This window comes from Prionailurus bengalensis, chromosome C1 (genome assembly GCF_016509475.1).
Source record: "Prionailurus bengalensis isolate Pbe53 chromosome C1, Fcat_Pben_1.1_paternal_pri, whole genome shotgun sequence".
NCBI lineage: Eukaryota > Metazoa > Chordata > Mammalia > Carnivora > Felidae > Prionailurus > Prionailurus bengalensis.
In genome coordinates, this window is record NC_057345.1 from 142,784,250 (window position 1) to 142,800,976 (window position 16,727).

Sequence of the window (16,727 nt, forward strand, 5' to 3'; positions counted from 1 at the left end):
GGTGGCTGCATCCGGGTGGGTTCTAGAAGTTCAAATGTCATTACTTGTGCCTGTTAAGTTCCCACAGTTGACCCAAGTATGAATCCCACCCTTGGGATGTAATCTTACTACCCGAGGAGAGGTGCCAGTAGGCCCTCACAATCGATGTTTCTCTTCCATGAAGATAGTTAAGCACACAAACATCTAGACACACCCACAAGTGGAAAAGTGGAGAATGAGAAAGGCCTGAGATGTTGGACAGAAAGGAGAGAGAAGGCCCTTGGTACGCCTTCATGATACCACTTTTCCAAGCTCAGCACTTTTATCAAAGACTGAGGATCTCTCTTGTGGCTACTATTGCACTTTCATTCTGGGAACAACTTCTTCCCACAGGTTTTTCACATGAGAGCTGCCACTCGCCCATCTGTATTACCTGGCTGCTCAGCTTGGCTGCCTTCTTGGCCATTTCAATGTCTGGGCGACCAAGCATGCTTAACCCATGGCTGCCTTCCTTACGGTGCTTGGCTCTGTACTCCACCTGAATCAAAGAAAACCAAGATGGGCAATACATTCTAGGGGGTGGGTGTCTTGTACTACTTGGTGGCAGTGACCTCTGGGGAGCAGGTACATTTTAACCACACCCTTACCTCACTGGCCTGTTTGGCTGCCTGCGTGGCCTTCTTGATGTCCGGCCGATCGGCCACTGTGGTGTAATGCAGGTTTTCCTTGGCATCTTTTTTGTAAGCAACCTTTGTTTGGAGAAAAAAGAGTCTTTACTCACTTGGGAGATATGCTACCTTTGAAAAAGTCCTCATTAAGCACAAGGAAACTTTTTATTAAAACCAAGCCAATTTTTTAAGCTACCGTATTTTTTAAACTACCAGACAGAGAAAGTAGGGCTACCACTCACAGGAAACAGCTCAATATGCTCCAATTTAGGATCCACCGGCTCAACAGAACCCCTGAGAGTATAGAGGGGTAGGGGGACTTACATTACTCTGCTTCTTGGCCACTTCCATAGCATGTTTCACCTCTGGGGGCTCCAGCATGATGGAGTAGTTGGATTTCCCTTTCTCCTTGACAAACTTCTTTTTGTAATTTGTCTAAATAAAGACAGAATTATTTATGTGAGCAGAGGAGTCTGGGAACAGAACTGATTTACTTGAGGAACTGTGAGAAGACCTCCAGGAAAATCTGTGGCTTGCTATTTTGGCCTCAGTGTGGAACCTGGATCTCTGATCCATATTCTAGCTCTTCCTGGTCATTTCTGCCCTGGAACCCAACACTGGAAACACATAGCAATCTTTGGAGAACTGACTACAAGCCAATTAAGCTCTTTCATTTGCCATTTCTATCTTGGAAAAATACATGGAACCATATAGGGCTCTAAAAATATAATACCATGATTATTAAAGCATCACTGATAAGGACAAAGTGGGCAGAGATTACGGAGATACAAAGTGGTGATTTTACTTCTCTAAAATTGTTGAGCAGTTTAATGACTGGAGAGGCCACTCTTAATTAGCAATGCTTCCACCTTTTATTAACGCTGGGTTACTAACATCTTATCCTGCAGATAACATGCCCTGTGGCAAAACCTACATTTTCTCTAGTTGCCATAATTGGAAACCTAATAAATATCAAGTCCTCCTTTGAAGCAGAATTGAAAATTCACAAATCGGCATCGATGGTAAGGGTGAAGCAACATAAAGGAAAGCCCTTGTAAGCAAAAAGGCAGCTTGTGCCTTATTTCCCTGGGTTCTACGGTAAAGTGGTATTGCTGTGCCAAGAGTTGTGGGGCTGTCACTTACATCACTGACATTCTTGGTCACTTCCTTGACGTGAATAGTGTCCCTGGTCTCTGGCAGTGTTGTGTATGAGCCCTGGGCCAAGTGCTTCTTGACGTGGTCCTTGTATTTGTTCTGAGGGAATCCACAGAGAGCTTGTTAGAGTGTCTGCTTGGGGCGTTAGCCCAAGTCGGAAGGAGAGCATATGGTTGCTAGAGGATTACCTCAGACACCAGATTGCTGACAGTCTTTGCCAGCAGGATCTGAGGAGTGTCAGGCACAGCATGGCAGGTTCCTCTTTCCTTGACATGTTTCTCTTTGTATTTCAGCTACAGGGGTGAAAAAATATTTCTTTAGTTAGTCTGGGTGTCCTGTATATATTTATTCAGTCCCCAAATCACTAGACAGAGCTGGGAAAACGGCACCACTGACACAGGATGAACATTAAACTCAATAAAAGATTCGATGTTTGGAAATCTTGGAAAATGTACAAAAGAGATGTTCTTTCTCTCTTGCAAGTTGAGGCTTCAATAACAATCCAAATGGATTTCATGATGAATCTTTATACACCTAGCCTTAGTTCAAAGGATGTTCAAATATGTCATGTGATCTGCCCCCTGAATCCTGGGAGGCATTACTGTTTCTCCTTTACAGATGAGGAAACAGCAGCAGAGGAAGAATATGATCACACAAAAATGAATGTTTCCTCATAGAATCCAGCCAGAACTTCAGTTCCCAATTCTTGCTGGGTGAATTATCTCATGGTGCAGTATAAAACAAGAATGAACACCTGGATTTAATGGTTTCCCCTGCTGTGGCCCTACTCTGCCATGTGGCTGGTGTTCAAGGGGCAGGGTCGTATTTCAGGACTCACGCCTGAGCTCCTACACCAGCAGCCTTCTCTGTCGTTCCTTGGGTGTGGCTGGAGACTATGCCACAGAGGACAGCCCCGAGTGAGGTGAGCCATCATGGAAGGCACCGGATACTTACATCACTTTCTATTATAGAATTCCTCAGGGCCAAGACCATGTCTTTATCATCAGTGACAGAGAGTTTGCAACCCTTGAGGAACTCTCGGTCCAGCTTATATTCAAACTGAAACAGAAGAAAGGCAGAGGAAGAAGCGGGCATTTGATTAAATTTGTAAGGGATCCTCCTTTGAAGGGCACTATGACGACTTGCTGCTGGAATGGGGGCAGAGGCTTCCTGGCCTCTCACTGCGTGCTGGGCTCCCCCTCTCCAGCCCCGTGGCCAGGACCAAGCCCTCCCAGCCTGCTCACCCCCAGTTTCCAACCCCACCTGCAGGAGACCAGGCTCCACGGCAGCGGCTCTGCTTCCTGTACTTGCCTTCCACCCCTCACACTGCCTCTCCCCCCATCCTTACTGGATCTCAAGTGAACTAGGCTGACACCCGCAACAGTGGCTATTATGAGTAGTCTTTCATTTTTTCTGCCTCAGGTGTGTCATAGAGCCCAACCCGCTCTCCCATCTCACATCGCTCTGCTGCAGGGATGACTTGGCTGCCTGGATGAAGTCCGGTCGGTCAGGGGTCCACCTCCAGTGGGCTTTGTTGGCCTCATACAGTTTCTTGTAGTCCAGCTGTTTATAACAAGATGGAAATCAATCATTTTGGTCAGTGGACTGAATTCATAACCGCATGTGGCACAGAGGGACTCCTCTTGCATTTCAACAGACAACATTATCACTATTCTTTATGCAAGAGAGAGCCCCAATTAACATTTCTGTACAATTTATGCAACTAGTCAGCCATTTAAAAGGTCATCTTGTGGGACCATTTGGTCTCAAAATAGGGGTTAAAAATTTTAAAGGCCTCCAGGTGAAATAATCCTAAATCTGCCAGTGCAGCTTTATCATCTTCAGAGTCAAGTACCGTTAATTTCTAGCTAAACTCAGCCTTAATTGTCTTTTTAATTATTAAACTTATAGTATTTATTTCATGCCAGGCACTCTTCTAAGTGCTTCATAACTATGAACTCATTTTAATCTTTGTAACAACCGCATGAAATTGACAGCTGAAGAACCGTGGAGAGGGCTAAACAACCTGCCCAAGGGGAGGCAGCTAGTAAATGGCAAAGCTGGGACTCGAACCTGCAGAGACTGGCTTTGGAGGCACTTGCACACTTGCTAGACTTTCACCTGAGTTGGGCAGCTGGTGGCCTGGGGCCAAATCTGAGGTACAGGTGCTACATAATTTAATTTTTCCTCACTGTCAGAGCCCTCACTGTCAGGCACATTTCTTTCCTCACTCTTTTTCTTTTTAGTCAAGGTACCTTTTGCACATAATAAAATCTGCATGCTTTTGACATGAGGGTTGCTTTTGGTGCTATTCTATGAGGTTTCCCCCAATGTTATTATGAAATTTTTCAAATATACAACAGAGCTGTAAGAATCTGAGAGAATACCCACCCATCCATACATGCCTGGATTCTACAATGTACATTTTACTGCATTTGCTTTTTCACACACCCATCCTGCTACCTATCGCTCAATCTAACCGCGGGACACCTATAATACCTGCCAGCCCCTAAAGGTGTCTGCTGACCCTGATAAACATATGTTCCCTCTGGCACTAGTGGGCATTCATTGAGTTATTACGGTTTCATTATTTAACCATCTATATATCTTAAAAGTCAATACTCCTCTAAATGCACAAAAATGTTTCTGTGGTTGAGGCTTTAAGCTGTCCCACCACAAAAAAAGTAAGGAGTCCGTGCAGGGAGATCTGAAAAGGAGAAAGGCCTAGGCCAACCTCTGACAGCCTCAAGTAATTGAAATGTGTGTGTGTGCGTGTGTGCGTGCACGTGTGTGTGTGTGTGTGCGCACGCATGCGTGGGTGTGCATGTGTTTTCCAGAAGAAGCAGGTGCTAGGATTCAAGGCAGGAGGAGGATACAGAGGGTGGAGGGAATGAAAGATGCTGAAACACTTATTTCAGAATAAAATCTCCTATTCTTCAGCCACCTAGCACACAGGCTGAGGGGCGTGCCATCTGTCGTACAGGGTTAGGCCACCTGTGCTCTTCCCCGTCTCCTCTGTGACAACCAAAGGCAGCATTTAGATTCCAGCATCATTAATCACGCTGCTGGGGCCTAACTCTTGATCCAGACTCATTATAGCTCAGTCACCTGAAGAGATGTAAAAGGAGGTCATGTGTCCTGCAGAAGCTGATAAATCCCTCATTAGACTTAGGGAAGTTTCTGGAACTTACATTGGTGTTGACCTTGTAGGCATCCTTGGCTGCTTTGATATGAACAGCATCTGGCACAATGGTGCAGTTGGACTTATTTCTTTGGTAAACTTCTTTGTATTTCAGCTGTGGGAGGAAACACAGTGACAAGGTTAATTTTTTTGGTGACCTAAGCAATTTAAAAAAATGACAAAAAATTAAAACCATGACTGTAATACATAATGCTTCTTAAGACAGAATAACCTGTTGTGAAGAAAGAATGTAGCCATGCACATTCCTGTCTCAGGTCTTAAAACTAGCTCCCCAGAATAGATGGAGTATGCTCACCAGGGTCACCGTAGGATTTATGTCCCCTAAGCTTGGCTGAAAGGGCCATGTGTGTTTTCCTTTCCCCAAATCAGAAAATCCTGAGTTCAGCACATCTTGAAAACTGCTGATGGAAGAGAAAATCCCCCCACTAGCTTACCCAGATGTTGTTGGTCTTGCCCTCCTTCTGTGCCCCCACACTTCTGGCTGTTACCTCATTGTGTTGTAATTATGTGCTTACCAGTCTATTCTTCCATTAAGTTGAACCCCTTGAGGACAAAGATTGTGCACCAGGTTTTGAAAAATGAAGGAACTGATGGGTGCTGTCCACTACCATAATTGCCAGAGCCACATCTAGCAAGTTGGGTGTGTGTGGGTTTGGATGGGAGAGAGAGAATGGGAAAAGTTAGCCTCTGTGGGCTCAACAGGTACTTGCCCATCCTGGGCCTGGTATTTCTAGCTTCACCCACTTCTGCTCCTCTTAAATCCAGGCTCTGGGACACCCTCGGGATCTTCCCACTATTGCAGAGGACTTTGGGTTTTAGTGTTCAGCCTGAAGTAAAACTGTTCTAAGGAAGCCCCTTATATCATATGATTCGTGATATAAATCACGATCATCTGCCACTTTGCCATAGACCTAGTAAATCAGTATTTTTAGGGAAAAATCCACATTTTTCATATCTCCGGTTATTGTTATAATCAGAAAGTTTGAGGGAATGGATACAGAAATGCTTCGTTTTTTTACAGTGAGAGGGAATGGACGGCTCCACACAGAGGATCTGATAGGTGTTTATGAACCAGTGATGTTCATGTTTGAAGTGCCAAAACTTATTTTCACATAAAAAACATTTTTAAAATGCTCTATACATTTCTGCCTTCATAAACAGTGCACTGGAGGTAATTAACATTTTTCATGGCAACTCTGGGTCAGCAGTGTGAACACATTTATTTACCTACCAAAGAATTCCTGTGCACCAGCCATAGTCAAGGTTTTGGGGTAGGGATGAGCTATTCTACAGTTGCCTTTACTATTCTTTCTTGTGCCCATATAGCCATGGAGTTCTTTAAAAATTTTAATCTATTTTTTAAACTAAAATGGAGATAGGCTTCAACCACAGAATCTAGCTACATATCTGAAAATTAATTAATACAATTTCTCCTCAAATTCAGAGTGTTAGAATTTAATGGTTACCTTGTTCTTCTGGGTCAAGATAGAGCTTACAGAACATTAATAGCACACTGCATTTATGGCACACTGCGTTTTTCAAAATGGCCTCAACAATGCCACAACCCCTACCCGCACCCCCTCCATGCTTCTCTGCAATGTGATCGTGCCATTTGTTCATCCAAGGTGGCACTTATCTCTTCGTCCCTTGAATCTGGATATGCACCGTGCCTAGCAAAATATGGTGAAAGTGACTCTGTCAATTCTAAGAGTAGCCCTTACCTGGTCTGGAAGTTTCTATCTCAGGCTCTTGGAACCCTTCTACTGTGCTTTGACATGTACAAACCATATGGAAAGGACACATACAAGGGTTCCTGTCTATGCAACAGTCCAGCTCTTAGCCCATAGCCATCCTCAGCTGCCAGCTATGTGAGTGAGCCATCCTAGATGTCCTGGCCCACCTGGGCTTCAGCTGCCTGCCAACAGCACATGATGGAGAGGGTCCACTCATCTGTGCCCGATTAGTTCACAGAATCACGAGCAAAAAAAGACGATTCTTGTTTCAAGCCACTGAATTTTAGGATGATTGCTACACAGGAATAGATAACTGGAAAAGGGTTTATTGTATCATGTTAGCAAGAGCCCAAGATAACAGGTGCTGCAAAGCCATTCTTGTACTTACATCACTGACTTCATCTTTGACCTTTCTGACATGCAGCAACATGGGTGTGTCATGGATTGTGGTGTAGCCTCTGGGTTTGGCCTTGTTGTATTCCAATTTATAAAGTATCTGAAGGAGAAGTGAAAGCAGAAGGAGACAATATGGTACATCTCAATTTATAATACAATGTAATATAAAATATAGACACAATTTTTTTTGGATTTTTTTAGTGTACATAAAGGAAAGACAATTCTATAAACTCAACAGGTAATTTCATGCTTTCTGCTAAAGCTCCACTGCCTCTAAAACGGTGTGTCTGCCGATTTAGTTGAAATAATTCTTTATTACAAAAGAAGAGTTGTAAGCATACCAGGACATTTAACATCCCCGTCTCCCTCCCACTAAATGGCAGTAGAATCTTCCAGACGTTGTGACAATCAAAAATGTCTCTCTGTATTTGCAAATGCTCCCTGACTTTGAGAATCCATTCAGTGTTTCTTGCACTTACATCACTAATTTGTTTGTTGACTTTGGTAGTACGCAGGTGTTCTGGAGTATCCACAACTGAGGTAAATTTGTCCTTTGATTTTTCATAGTCTTTCTTGTACTTGATCTAAATTGTAGAAGAGAAGAACAAGTTAACTTGAAGTAGAATCAAGGGCTTTAACGATCTAATTTTCTTCTTGAGAGAGTCCCACAGCAAATCGTAGGATTAATACATAAGTCACAGATGTGGGGAATGTGGGGCATGGTGTCATACTTTCTCTCTTAATCCTAAGAGAAATGTTTAATATAAGTCCATATTTGATAGTGACAGTGTAATGGAGTAGCAAATAATAAGTGACATTTTCTATATTTGCATACATGTGGAAACTCAGGCCCAGAGAGGTTAAAAGACTAAGGGACACATACAGAGTGAATCTCAGAGCCAGGACTGGACCCTTGTTCTCTGGACTCTGACAGGTAATGATTACTTACAATATGCTGCATCAAATATGTATAATGTCTTAAGGCATGTATCCATGTCAAAGATGAAACAGATATCAAATAAAAAAGGAGTATACATGGTATAAAGTAGTTATAATTTTTAAAAAGACACTCACTTTCGTAATTTCCAAGTCACGGGTTGTTTTCATGCACATAAGCTGTTTAAAGCAGTACAGATACAGAAAGCACAACAAAATTTCATGCACAACTATCTGCTGATCACATCAGGCAGGACACAGGAAAAAGTTCAGGCAAACAGGATTTTCTATGTAGACCTCATCCCCTTCATTTCACGTATTGATTTGGTGTCAAACGTAAGTGATAAAATGAGTTTCTAATACAAAAGACTGATTAAAAATTGTGTTTTTTGGGGGGAACAATGGCATTTTACTAACATTATATCTGGTTGTTAAGCAAAATTATCACTGTTTTTTTGTTTTTTGTCTTTTGTTTCACTGCTTCAAATGTACCTCTCAGCATGTTATGGAAAAGTGGTGATGTGAGCTTCAACTGACCTTGTGGGAAGGCAATGCCACCAGAAACATCACTAACACGTGTGTGTGTGAGGACAGATATGTTGGAAATAACCTAGCAAATTAGCATCAAACGAGAGGCCATAAACGTGTGAGGTCTTCATCCCTCCCAAATGGTACAGTTGTAGTGATCACTGAACAACAGGTATTAGATGATGAAAATATTATTCATATGTTTTAGAAGCCATTGAATCTACTTAATTTCCTTAATCCATAAGGAACCCATTTCTTTTTTTTTAAATTTTTTTTTTAAGTTTATTTATTTTTGAAACAGAGAGAGACAGAGCATGAATGGGGGAGGGTCAGAGAGAGAGGGAGACACAGAATCGGAAGCAGGCTCCAGACTCTGAGCTGTTAGCACAGAGCCCAACGCGGGGCTCGAACTCACAGACCGCGAGATCGTGACCTGAGCTGAAGTCGGATGCTTAACCAACTGAGCCACCCAGGCGCCCCAGGAACCCATTTCTTGGGGAAAATATTTAAAAAATTGAAATTAAAGTTACACCAATTTAGAAATAAAGTTTAAAAAAGTCTCAGTTAATCTTACTAGGAGTTACTAGATGATGTACAGATGATGGCTGCTGCATCATCACTCTTGGCCAAGCCAGAGTTCATTTATAAAGAGTGAATATTTATGCAGCTTAATCACACGAAACCAGTTTGGGCAGGGAGCCGGGGAAGGAAATCAAGGGAAGGGTAAAAGTGAACGCCTTCAAGGCCTCTCAATCTCTTCTTCACATCATTATCAAACATTACCTGGCTCCACATGAGTGTGTTGTAGAGGGCAGTCAACATATCTGGACGCAGAATTTCATTACATCCTTGTTTCAGAAGCATCTTGGCACTAGATTTATATTTTCTCTGTTCATGCAAAGAGCAGTGAAGCACAGAAGAGACTTATGAAGACAGAAAAGAGCATGGCTCTATATCCCAATCACTTCTGAGTGAAGAGATGTAGGCACGCACACTTTATGTACTCAAATATACATGTGGGTGAAGACACTAAACCCATTACACTGCCAAGTAGAACGACTGCAATACTTGCAGTTGAGCATCCGCAGTCCTTGTGAATGGGAGGTAAGATAGCTCATCCCGCTAGCATTGCCTTACAAGAAAAGAAGACATCGTTGGAGTAGAAAACTCCACGACGATGTTCTGTCTTCTTTCCTTCCATGAATTTTTGTCTTTGTTTTTGCTTTGGCAACTCAATTTGCAGCTTACAATTAGACCCTCCAGAAAAATAAAGGTGAGGGGCCCCAGCTTTTCTTTTTATCTTCACCACAGCATATGTGAGGACACAGAGCATGGACTGGCACACTCAAATAGCTCATGGGCTCTTTGGGTGGCTAGACAGATATTTGAAACAGAACATCCCAATATCATAGGCAGAACCTATGACATCCTTGCAGCAGACGGAACGACATCTCATGAGAAATCTGGAGCACAGTCCTGCCTGGGCTGTCCAGCCAGCCCCATCACAGTACCTGACTTATCTGGTCGCCTGCGATCTTAGCCAGCAGATGTCTAGGCTCATCGACTACCAGGTGGTATTTATCTTTCCGCTGCTCATAATCAGCTCTGTATTTTTTCTGCTCAAACATCATATCAAATTATAGCAAGAGTACAACTTCAAGGCTACACAGAAATGTCCCAAGATAAACACTCCAGAGAACCAGAAATAGGTCATTTCTAGAGGTGGGCTCCTAAGGCATCCAGGGTAGTAACAACATGGAGGCAAAGAGAGTCAAGTGAAGATCACCTAGAGAAGGCTGGGGCTTGGGATAGATATGACTGATGACAGCAAAATTGGACTACCTTGTGCGTAAACATCTTCCATCTTTAAATATGATGCCATTAGCAATGTTAGGTTTTGTGGCATCTTAAGTAAGGCACTGATGAACTACAGGTTTACTATCTAAGGCTGTGAGAATCAAAAAAGCATATTCATGGGCAAATTCTACCAGTCTTCTAATGGTAGTGAATTTGATTATAAAAGAGACCCTGGAAATCTTTTGCAAATTATGAAAACAGAAAGAAAATATATCAATACTGTCTTCCTAGGAAGCTATTGCAGTAATTCTTCAGTCATCTTGCCTGGAAATCTACTGAAAATAAACGATATCAAATTTAAAAATAACAGAAACAACACAAGATTCATATATTGAAATAAATATACTATTGGCTACATTTTCATTGTTAGATACATTTTACTAATTTTCTAAAATTGTTTTTTAATTTACATAAATCCATGGAAAATCCAAAGATAGGAAATTAAATATAAAGCCATCCAAACATAAGTTAACTCATAGCTTGCTCATTTTTGGCCATTTTAAGCTAAATTTAAATTATTGCTACAACAGTTCCAGAAAAGATTTGGGTGCAAATGGATACTTCTCTGCACCAATATGAGTAACAAATGGCACTACATTTGAATGCATGAATCACAACTATCCCTTTAGGGGTAGTTATTTCAACCACTGCCATTTCTGTGCCTTGGTAAGGGACTCCAAATGAACCTTGAGCTTCTGGGTCTCCCAACACTCCACAATGTCATTTTTAAAGGAGTTCAGCTGTTAGTCAACAAAATCCTTGACCTCCTTCCTCTTGTCACCTAAAGGGCTGTGCTGCCCTATGCTAGTGTGAACAGAGGCAATGATGGCTGTGGGACCCTTACACCACTCTGGACAGTTCCTTCACTTGTTTTATTTACTGGACAGTTTCTTCCCTCTGCTTTTGGCAGAGGCCATCAGATGGTGACATTATAAGAGCCCAAATCTTTATCTTGAATCAATATTTAAATTGACTTTCCTGTCATTTTATGTATTGGGCTTCAATCAAATAACTCTATAGACTTCTTAAGGGAACTGAATAGGTTGAACTGGATAATGTCATACATACCTCATTCATCAATTGAGTTGCATACTTGAAATGCTTATTGATTGGACAATCTGCTTCATACTTGAAATCTGACTTTGTCCTTTCAAATACCTCTTTGTACTTATACTAGAGAAAACAGAACATGGTTACTTGATAGCAGGCTGTGATTACCTTAAGAACAAGACATGTCATTTATTTTATCATACAACTGAGACAATTTATTCAGTGGAGGCTAACAAGCAGTTACTGAACACTTACTTTGTCTCCTAAGGCAATGAAAAGTATACCCACATGGAAACCCTAAACACTAGCCCCCCAAGACATACTTTATTGAATGGATGTCAAATCCATCTTCCATTCTAGGCAAAAATACAAATTAGTTTCTTCTTTGTTTCTATATATTATACTGATTATTATTTTATTTTATTTTACTCCAGGTGAACTTGAGGGCATTTTTAATCCATTAATTTGAAATTATTTTCCAGTAATTAATCAGATAATCATAATACTTTAAAGCAGAGGTGAGCTAACATCTAAATCACCATCTGCTTTGAAATGACCCCATGAACTAAAAATATTTTTTTTAATAATTTTAGGGAATTATAACAAAGACTATGTGACAGAACGTGGTCCATAACATCTAAAATATTTATTATCTGGCACTTTTCAGAAAAATTTGTTGACTCCTATTTTAGAATTCAGAGGAAGCTAGTCCAACTGCTTTATTTTGTAAATAGGAAAATGAGGACAGAAAAACCAAGTTATTTGCTTCAAGTCACACATCAGATTTGTGGATTAAAATAACCCCACTTTATATTTGCTAACATATCAACTGTCAACTCTAACAAGGTAAGTCACTCAGAGACACAGTAATAGGGAGGGAATTCTGAAAGGGCCATGAGGAGTTATACTGAGATGACTTTTTATCAAATTCAAATAAATGATACAAATAAATGGCGACTACAGTCAGTGAAGTCAGTACGAAGAAACTTCCTAAGCAGAGTGAACAATTCACTATGCACTCTAGCTATAGGGTCTAGAAACAGAACAGGGATGGACATATGAAAAGTTGTTTCTTCGGTACTAATTCTCTCTGTGGGCACTGGAATATGTTACATGCAGGTGGCTCTTATACTTGAGTAGACATACCTTGCTATAGAGAGTCTTGTTCTTTTCAGCCAGAGTGAAGTCGGGGGTATCATAGGCATAGCAACCAATGCCCTTAAGCCAGGTCAGATCTTCTTTATATTTTACCTGGGAGAAGAACATCATCAAAGAATTTTACGAACCTGTCTCCAAACAGTAGTAGGTTATGGTCAATACAGGTAGGCCAAATAGCAGCTCTGACTGCTGACGTATATTCAAGTATTAAGGCAATTATTTAACAGAAGTTTCTACTAATACTGATTTCTGCTCATTTTATGGTGTATTGTTCTACATGGAGATTTTATTTTTTAATACTAATTAAAGCAGTTCAAAATAAATGGGCATATTTTCCTAGAAAGTATATTACCTCAGCAGCTGTATTTTCAGAGAGAGAGCTGAAATTTCTTTCCTGATGAGCATTGTTATGTGTCTTCATTGATTCATGAAGTTGTTCATCAAAAGATCAAAAATACGCTATTTCTTAAATGAAGCGTATCACTTCCAGTCATGTAATATGATATTATGCAGGTAGGTTTATAAATTTGAATATAGATTTCTCTCTCCTAAGTTAAAGTTCAGTTATTTAGCAAGGAGTTTTAGGATTTAAACATCCATATAGAAGATCTAAAATCTAGCCAAGTGTTCAATTTTTATTCAGTGTTTAATTTTATAAGTCACACGGGAATATGAATTTATATGTAAAAACAGAAGATTTTAAAACTCACATCACTGACTGCATCAGTAACTGCCCGATGGTGGAAATGCTCTGGGCGATCAGGAATGGACCTCCAGATCCCCAACTGACTCATGTAGTTCTCCTTGTATTTCACCTATGGTAAAAGCACAAAGACAGCTATAAAGTCTTACCCAACTTTAATGTAAAAAAGCCTACTTTTCTCTAGAGAGTTTTAAGAAAGGAAGAATACTTAAAAAAAAAAAAGATGGTAGATTACTAAGCCCAACACAAGTAGAAATAGTAGGGACATACTTTACTAATGTCATCTGTGACTTTGCGATGATAAACAATGTCCAGAGCATCCTTCACAGTGTGGTATTTTCCTTTGGTCTTTTGAAAGGTTTCTTTGTAGCGTAGCTGGAAAGAGAAAAAGCACACGGACTGTAAAAAAAAAAAAAAAAAAAACTACCAAATTAAATAATTGAGTTATTTTCAGCTTGAACTCTCTTGAGTCTTCTCTCTTGAATAAATTTAGGAGAGATTAAAAAGCTCATTTTCACATCCTGGAAGAGAAAAAGGACATTGGGAAAAAAAAAAGTGAAACCTGAATAGAGTATAGAGTTTAGTTAATGATAACATATCAATATGGATTCATTGGTTGTGACAAATGTACAATGGTAATGTAAGGCATTAATTAACAAGGGAGGAAAATGGATGTAGGGTATATGGGAACTCTCTGTACTATCACTGCAACTTTTCTGTAAAACTAAAACTACTTAAGAAGTTTATTTAAATCTGAAACAATGGCACAAAAACAGACACATAGACCAATGGAATAGAATAGAAACCCCAGAACTAGACCCACAAACGTATGGCCAACTCATCTTTGACAAAGCAGGAAAGAACATCCAATGGAAAAAAGACAGCCTCTTTAACAAATGGTGCTGGGAGAACTGGACAGCAACATGCAGAAGGTTGAAACTAGACCACTTTCTCACACCATTCACAAAAATAAACTCAAAATGGATAAAGGACCTAAATGTGAGACAGGAAACCATCAAAACCTTAGAGGAGAAAGCAGGAAAAGACCTCTCTGACCTCAGCCGTAGCAATCTCTTACTCGACACATCCCCAAAGGCAAGGGAATTAAAAGCAAAAGTGAATTACTGGGACCTTATGAAGATAAAAAGCTTCTGCACAGCAAAGGAAACAACCAACAAAACTAAAAGGCAACCAACGGAATGGGAAAAGATATTCGCAAATGACATATCGGACAAAGGGCTAGTATCCAAAATCTATAAAGAGCTCACCAAACTCCACACCCGAAAAACAAATAACCCAGTGAAGAAATGGGCAGAAAACATGAATAGACACTTCTCTAAAGAAGACATCCGGATGGCCAACAGGCACATGAAAAGATGTTCAGCGTCGCTCCTTATCAGGGAAATGCAAATCAAAACCACACTCAGGTATCACCTCACGCCAGTCAGAGTGGCCAAAATGAACAAATCAGGAGACTATAGATGCTGGAGAGGATGTGGAGAAACGGGAACCCTCTTGCACTGTTGGTGGGAATGCAAATTGGTGCAGCCGCTCTGGAAAGCAGTGTGGAGGTTCCTCAGAAAATTAAAAATAGACCTACCCTATGACCCAGCAATAGCACTGCTAGGAATTTATCCAAGGGATACAGGAGCACTGATGCATAGGGCCACTTGTACCCCAGTGTCCATAGCAGCACTCTCAACAATAGCCAAATTATGGAAAGAGCCTAAATGTCCATCAACTGATGAATGGATAAAGAAATTGTGGTTTATAAACACAATGGAATATTACGTGGCAATGAGAAAAAATGAAATATGGCCTTTTGTAGCAACGTGGATGGAACTGGAGAGTGTGATGCTAAGTGAAATAAGCCATACAGAGAAAGACAGATACCATATGGTTTCACTCTTATGTGGATCCTGAGAAACTTAACAGGAACCCATGGGGGAGGGGAAGGAAAAAAAAAAAAAAGAGGTTAGAATGGGAGAGAGCCAAAGCATAAGAGACTGTTAAAAACTGAGAACAAACTGAGGGTTGATGGGGGGTGGGAGGGAGGAGAGGGTGGGTGATGGGTATTGAGGAGGGCACCTTTTGGGATGAGCACTGGGTGTTGTATGGAAACCAATTTGTCAATAAATTTCATAAAAAAAAAATCTGAAACAAACAAAAAGCTAATTTGGAGGAGGAAAAAAGAAAACAGCCTTGTTGAGCCCAAGACTTACTAATGTACGTGGAAAGAGGAGAAAGATTTAGTTTCTCTTAGTATTAAAATGCCTTCTCCATGAGGCAGTCTTAAAATTTTATTTTATAATCTTGATCTTTGTGGTATAATCTTGATCTTTGTGCTATATTATAATCTTGATCTGTCAACATCTCTTGACTTAAACCTAAGAATATCACACAAGATTCATCCCATTTACACAAGATGGGTACTTCTCTAAGTAGTCTGTTTTCAATCTCAAGTAAGTGTTTTCTTTTGGGGTAGCTGAGCAAATACGTAATTGAAGATGACTTTTCTCCTGACATTGTAACTTTAGTTTTCAGATCTCATAAAATTGCTTAGCTCTACTTGCGGGGACAGCCACCTATACATAAGCCAAACTCAATTCCAGATACAACCCTGGTTACACTGGACTGTTTTAAAGGTTAGAGTTATCAGCATTGGTATGAGAAAGTTCTAGGGGTGGGCTGTCCATTTGGGGCATAATGAGCACCGGGGGCCAATTTCACTCTGCGACCACTCCCAGAGAGTGGTGATGTAGAGTAGGTTTGTTCAAATTCATATTCAACAGCTAACATTGAAGTGATAAAGATGAGGATGTCACAAGACGACTAAAAATACCCTAGGGGATAGATTTTGAAGGTAGTATATGACTTTCTTAGCTTATATTTTAAGCAAAATGTTCTGCCCCTGGACCCCTAGAGTGTAAAACCAGTGCCTTGGTATGTTGGTACGCTGCAGGGCTGAGCAACACCTAGGCCACTTCTATGGGCATTTTACCTTTAGTGAAGAGCATGCTAATTACTTTGGGTGTTTTAGGAGATGCTGGCATTAGATGCTCAGCCCATTTATCAGGCCATTGGATCTTGTGCAACTGTACACCAGGGTGGGACCTGAGGTATCCCAAAGGGTCAGGAGCCAAGGGGCTAGTCCAGTTAGCAAACTCCTTTCAGCTCTAAATGAACTGAGATATTGTTTCAATTTGCTGTATCCTTTCACATTTCTGTTTAGAGATCACTGTAATGACTTTAAGATGCCTTGAAATCCTAGAGCAATATTCTTAAATTGAGGGCTTATAGGGTTGCTTGAGATTTTGCCTGAGTTTATGTCCCAATATGCCCAATCCTCCAGGATTCTGGTT

The 16,727-nt window shown here is 40.7% G+C and overlaps 1 protein-coding gene across 29 annotated transcripts in view; it reads right to left on the reverse strand.

The window, feature by feature from the left end:
• The window catches only part of NEB (nebulin), a 222,045-nt gene that overhangs the window by 32,190 nt on the left and 173,128 nt on the right, over positions 1-16,727 (reverse strand). For 27 of the 29 annotated variants that reach the window (XM_043576703.1, XM_043576705.1, XM_043576688.1 and 24 more), the window contains 15 exons: positions 13,636-13,740; positions 13,373-13,477; positions 12,651-12,755; positions 11,523-11,627; positions 10,109-10,213; positions 7,613-7,717; positions 7,126-7,233; positions 4,994-5,098; positions 3,261-3,365; positions 2,757-2,861; positions 1,991-2,095; positions 1,791-1,901; positions 972-1,082; positions 627-728; positions 413-517 (listed from right to left, as the gene is read on the reverse strand). In XM_043576703.1, the coding sequence (XP_043432638.1) occupies positions 413-517; positions 627-728; positions 972-1,082; positions 1,791-1,901; positions 1,991-2,095; positions 2,757-2,861; positions 3,261-3,365; positions 4,994-5,098; positions 7,126-7,233; positions 7,613-7,717; positions 10,109-10,213; positions 11,523-11,627; positions 12,651-12,755; positions 13,373-13,477; positions 13,636-13,740 (1,587 nt within the window). Of the gene's footprint in view, positions 1-412; positions 518-626; positions 729-971; positions 1,083-1,790; positions 1,902-1,990; positions 2,096-2,756; positions 2,862-3,260; positions 3,366-4,993; positions 5,099-7,125; positions 7,234-7,612; positions 7,718-9,380; positions 9,486-10,108; positions 10,214-11,522; positions 11,628-12,650; positions 12,756-13,372; positions 13,478-13,635; positions 13,741-16,727 lie in introns of all 29 variants that reach the window. The other 2 variants (XM_043576709.1, XM_043576679.1) reach the window with 2 other exon arrangements.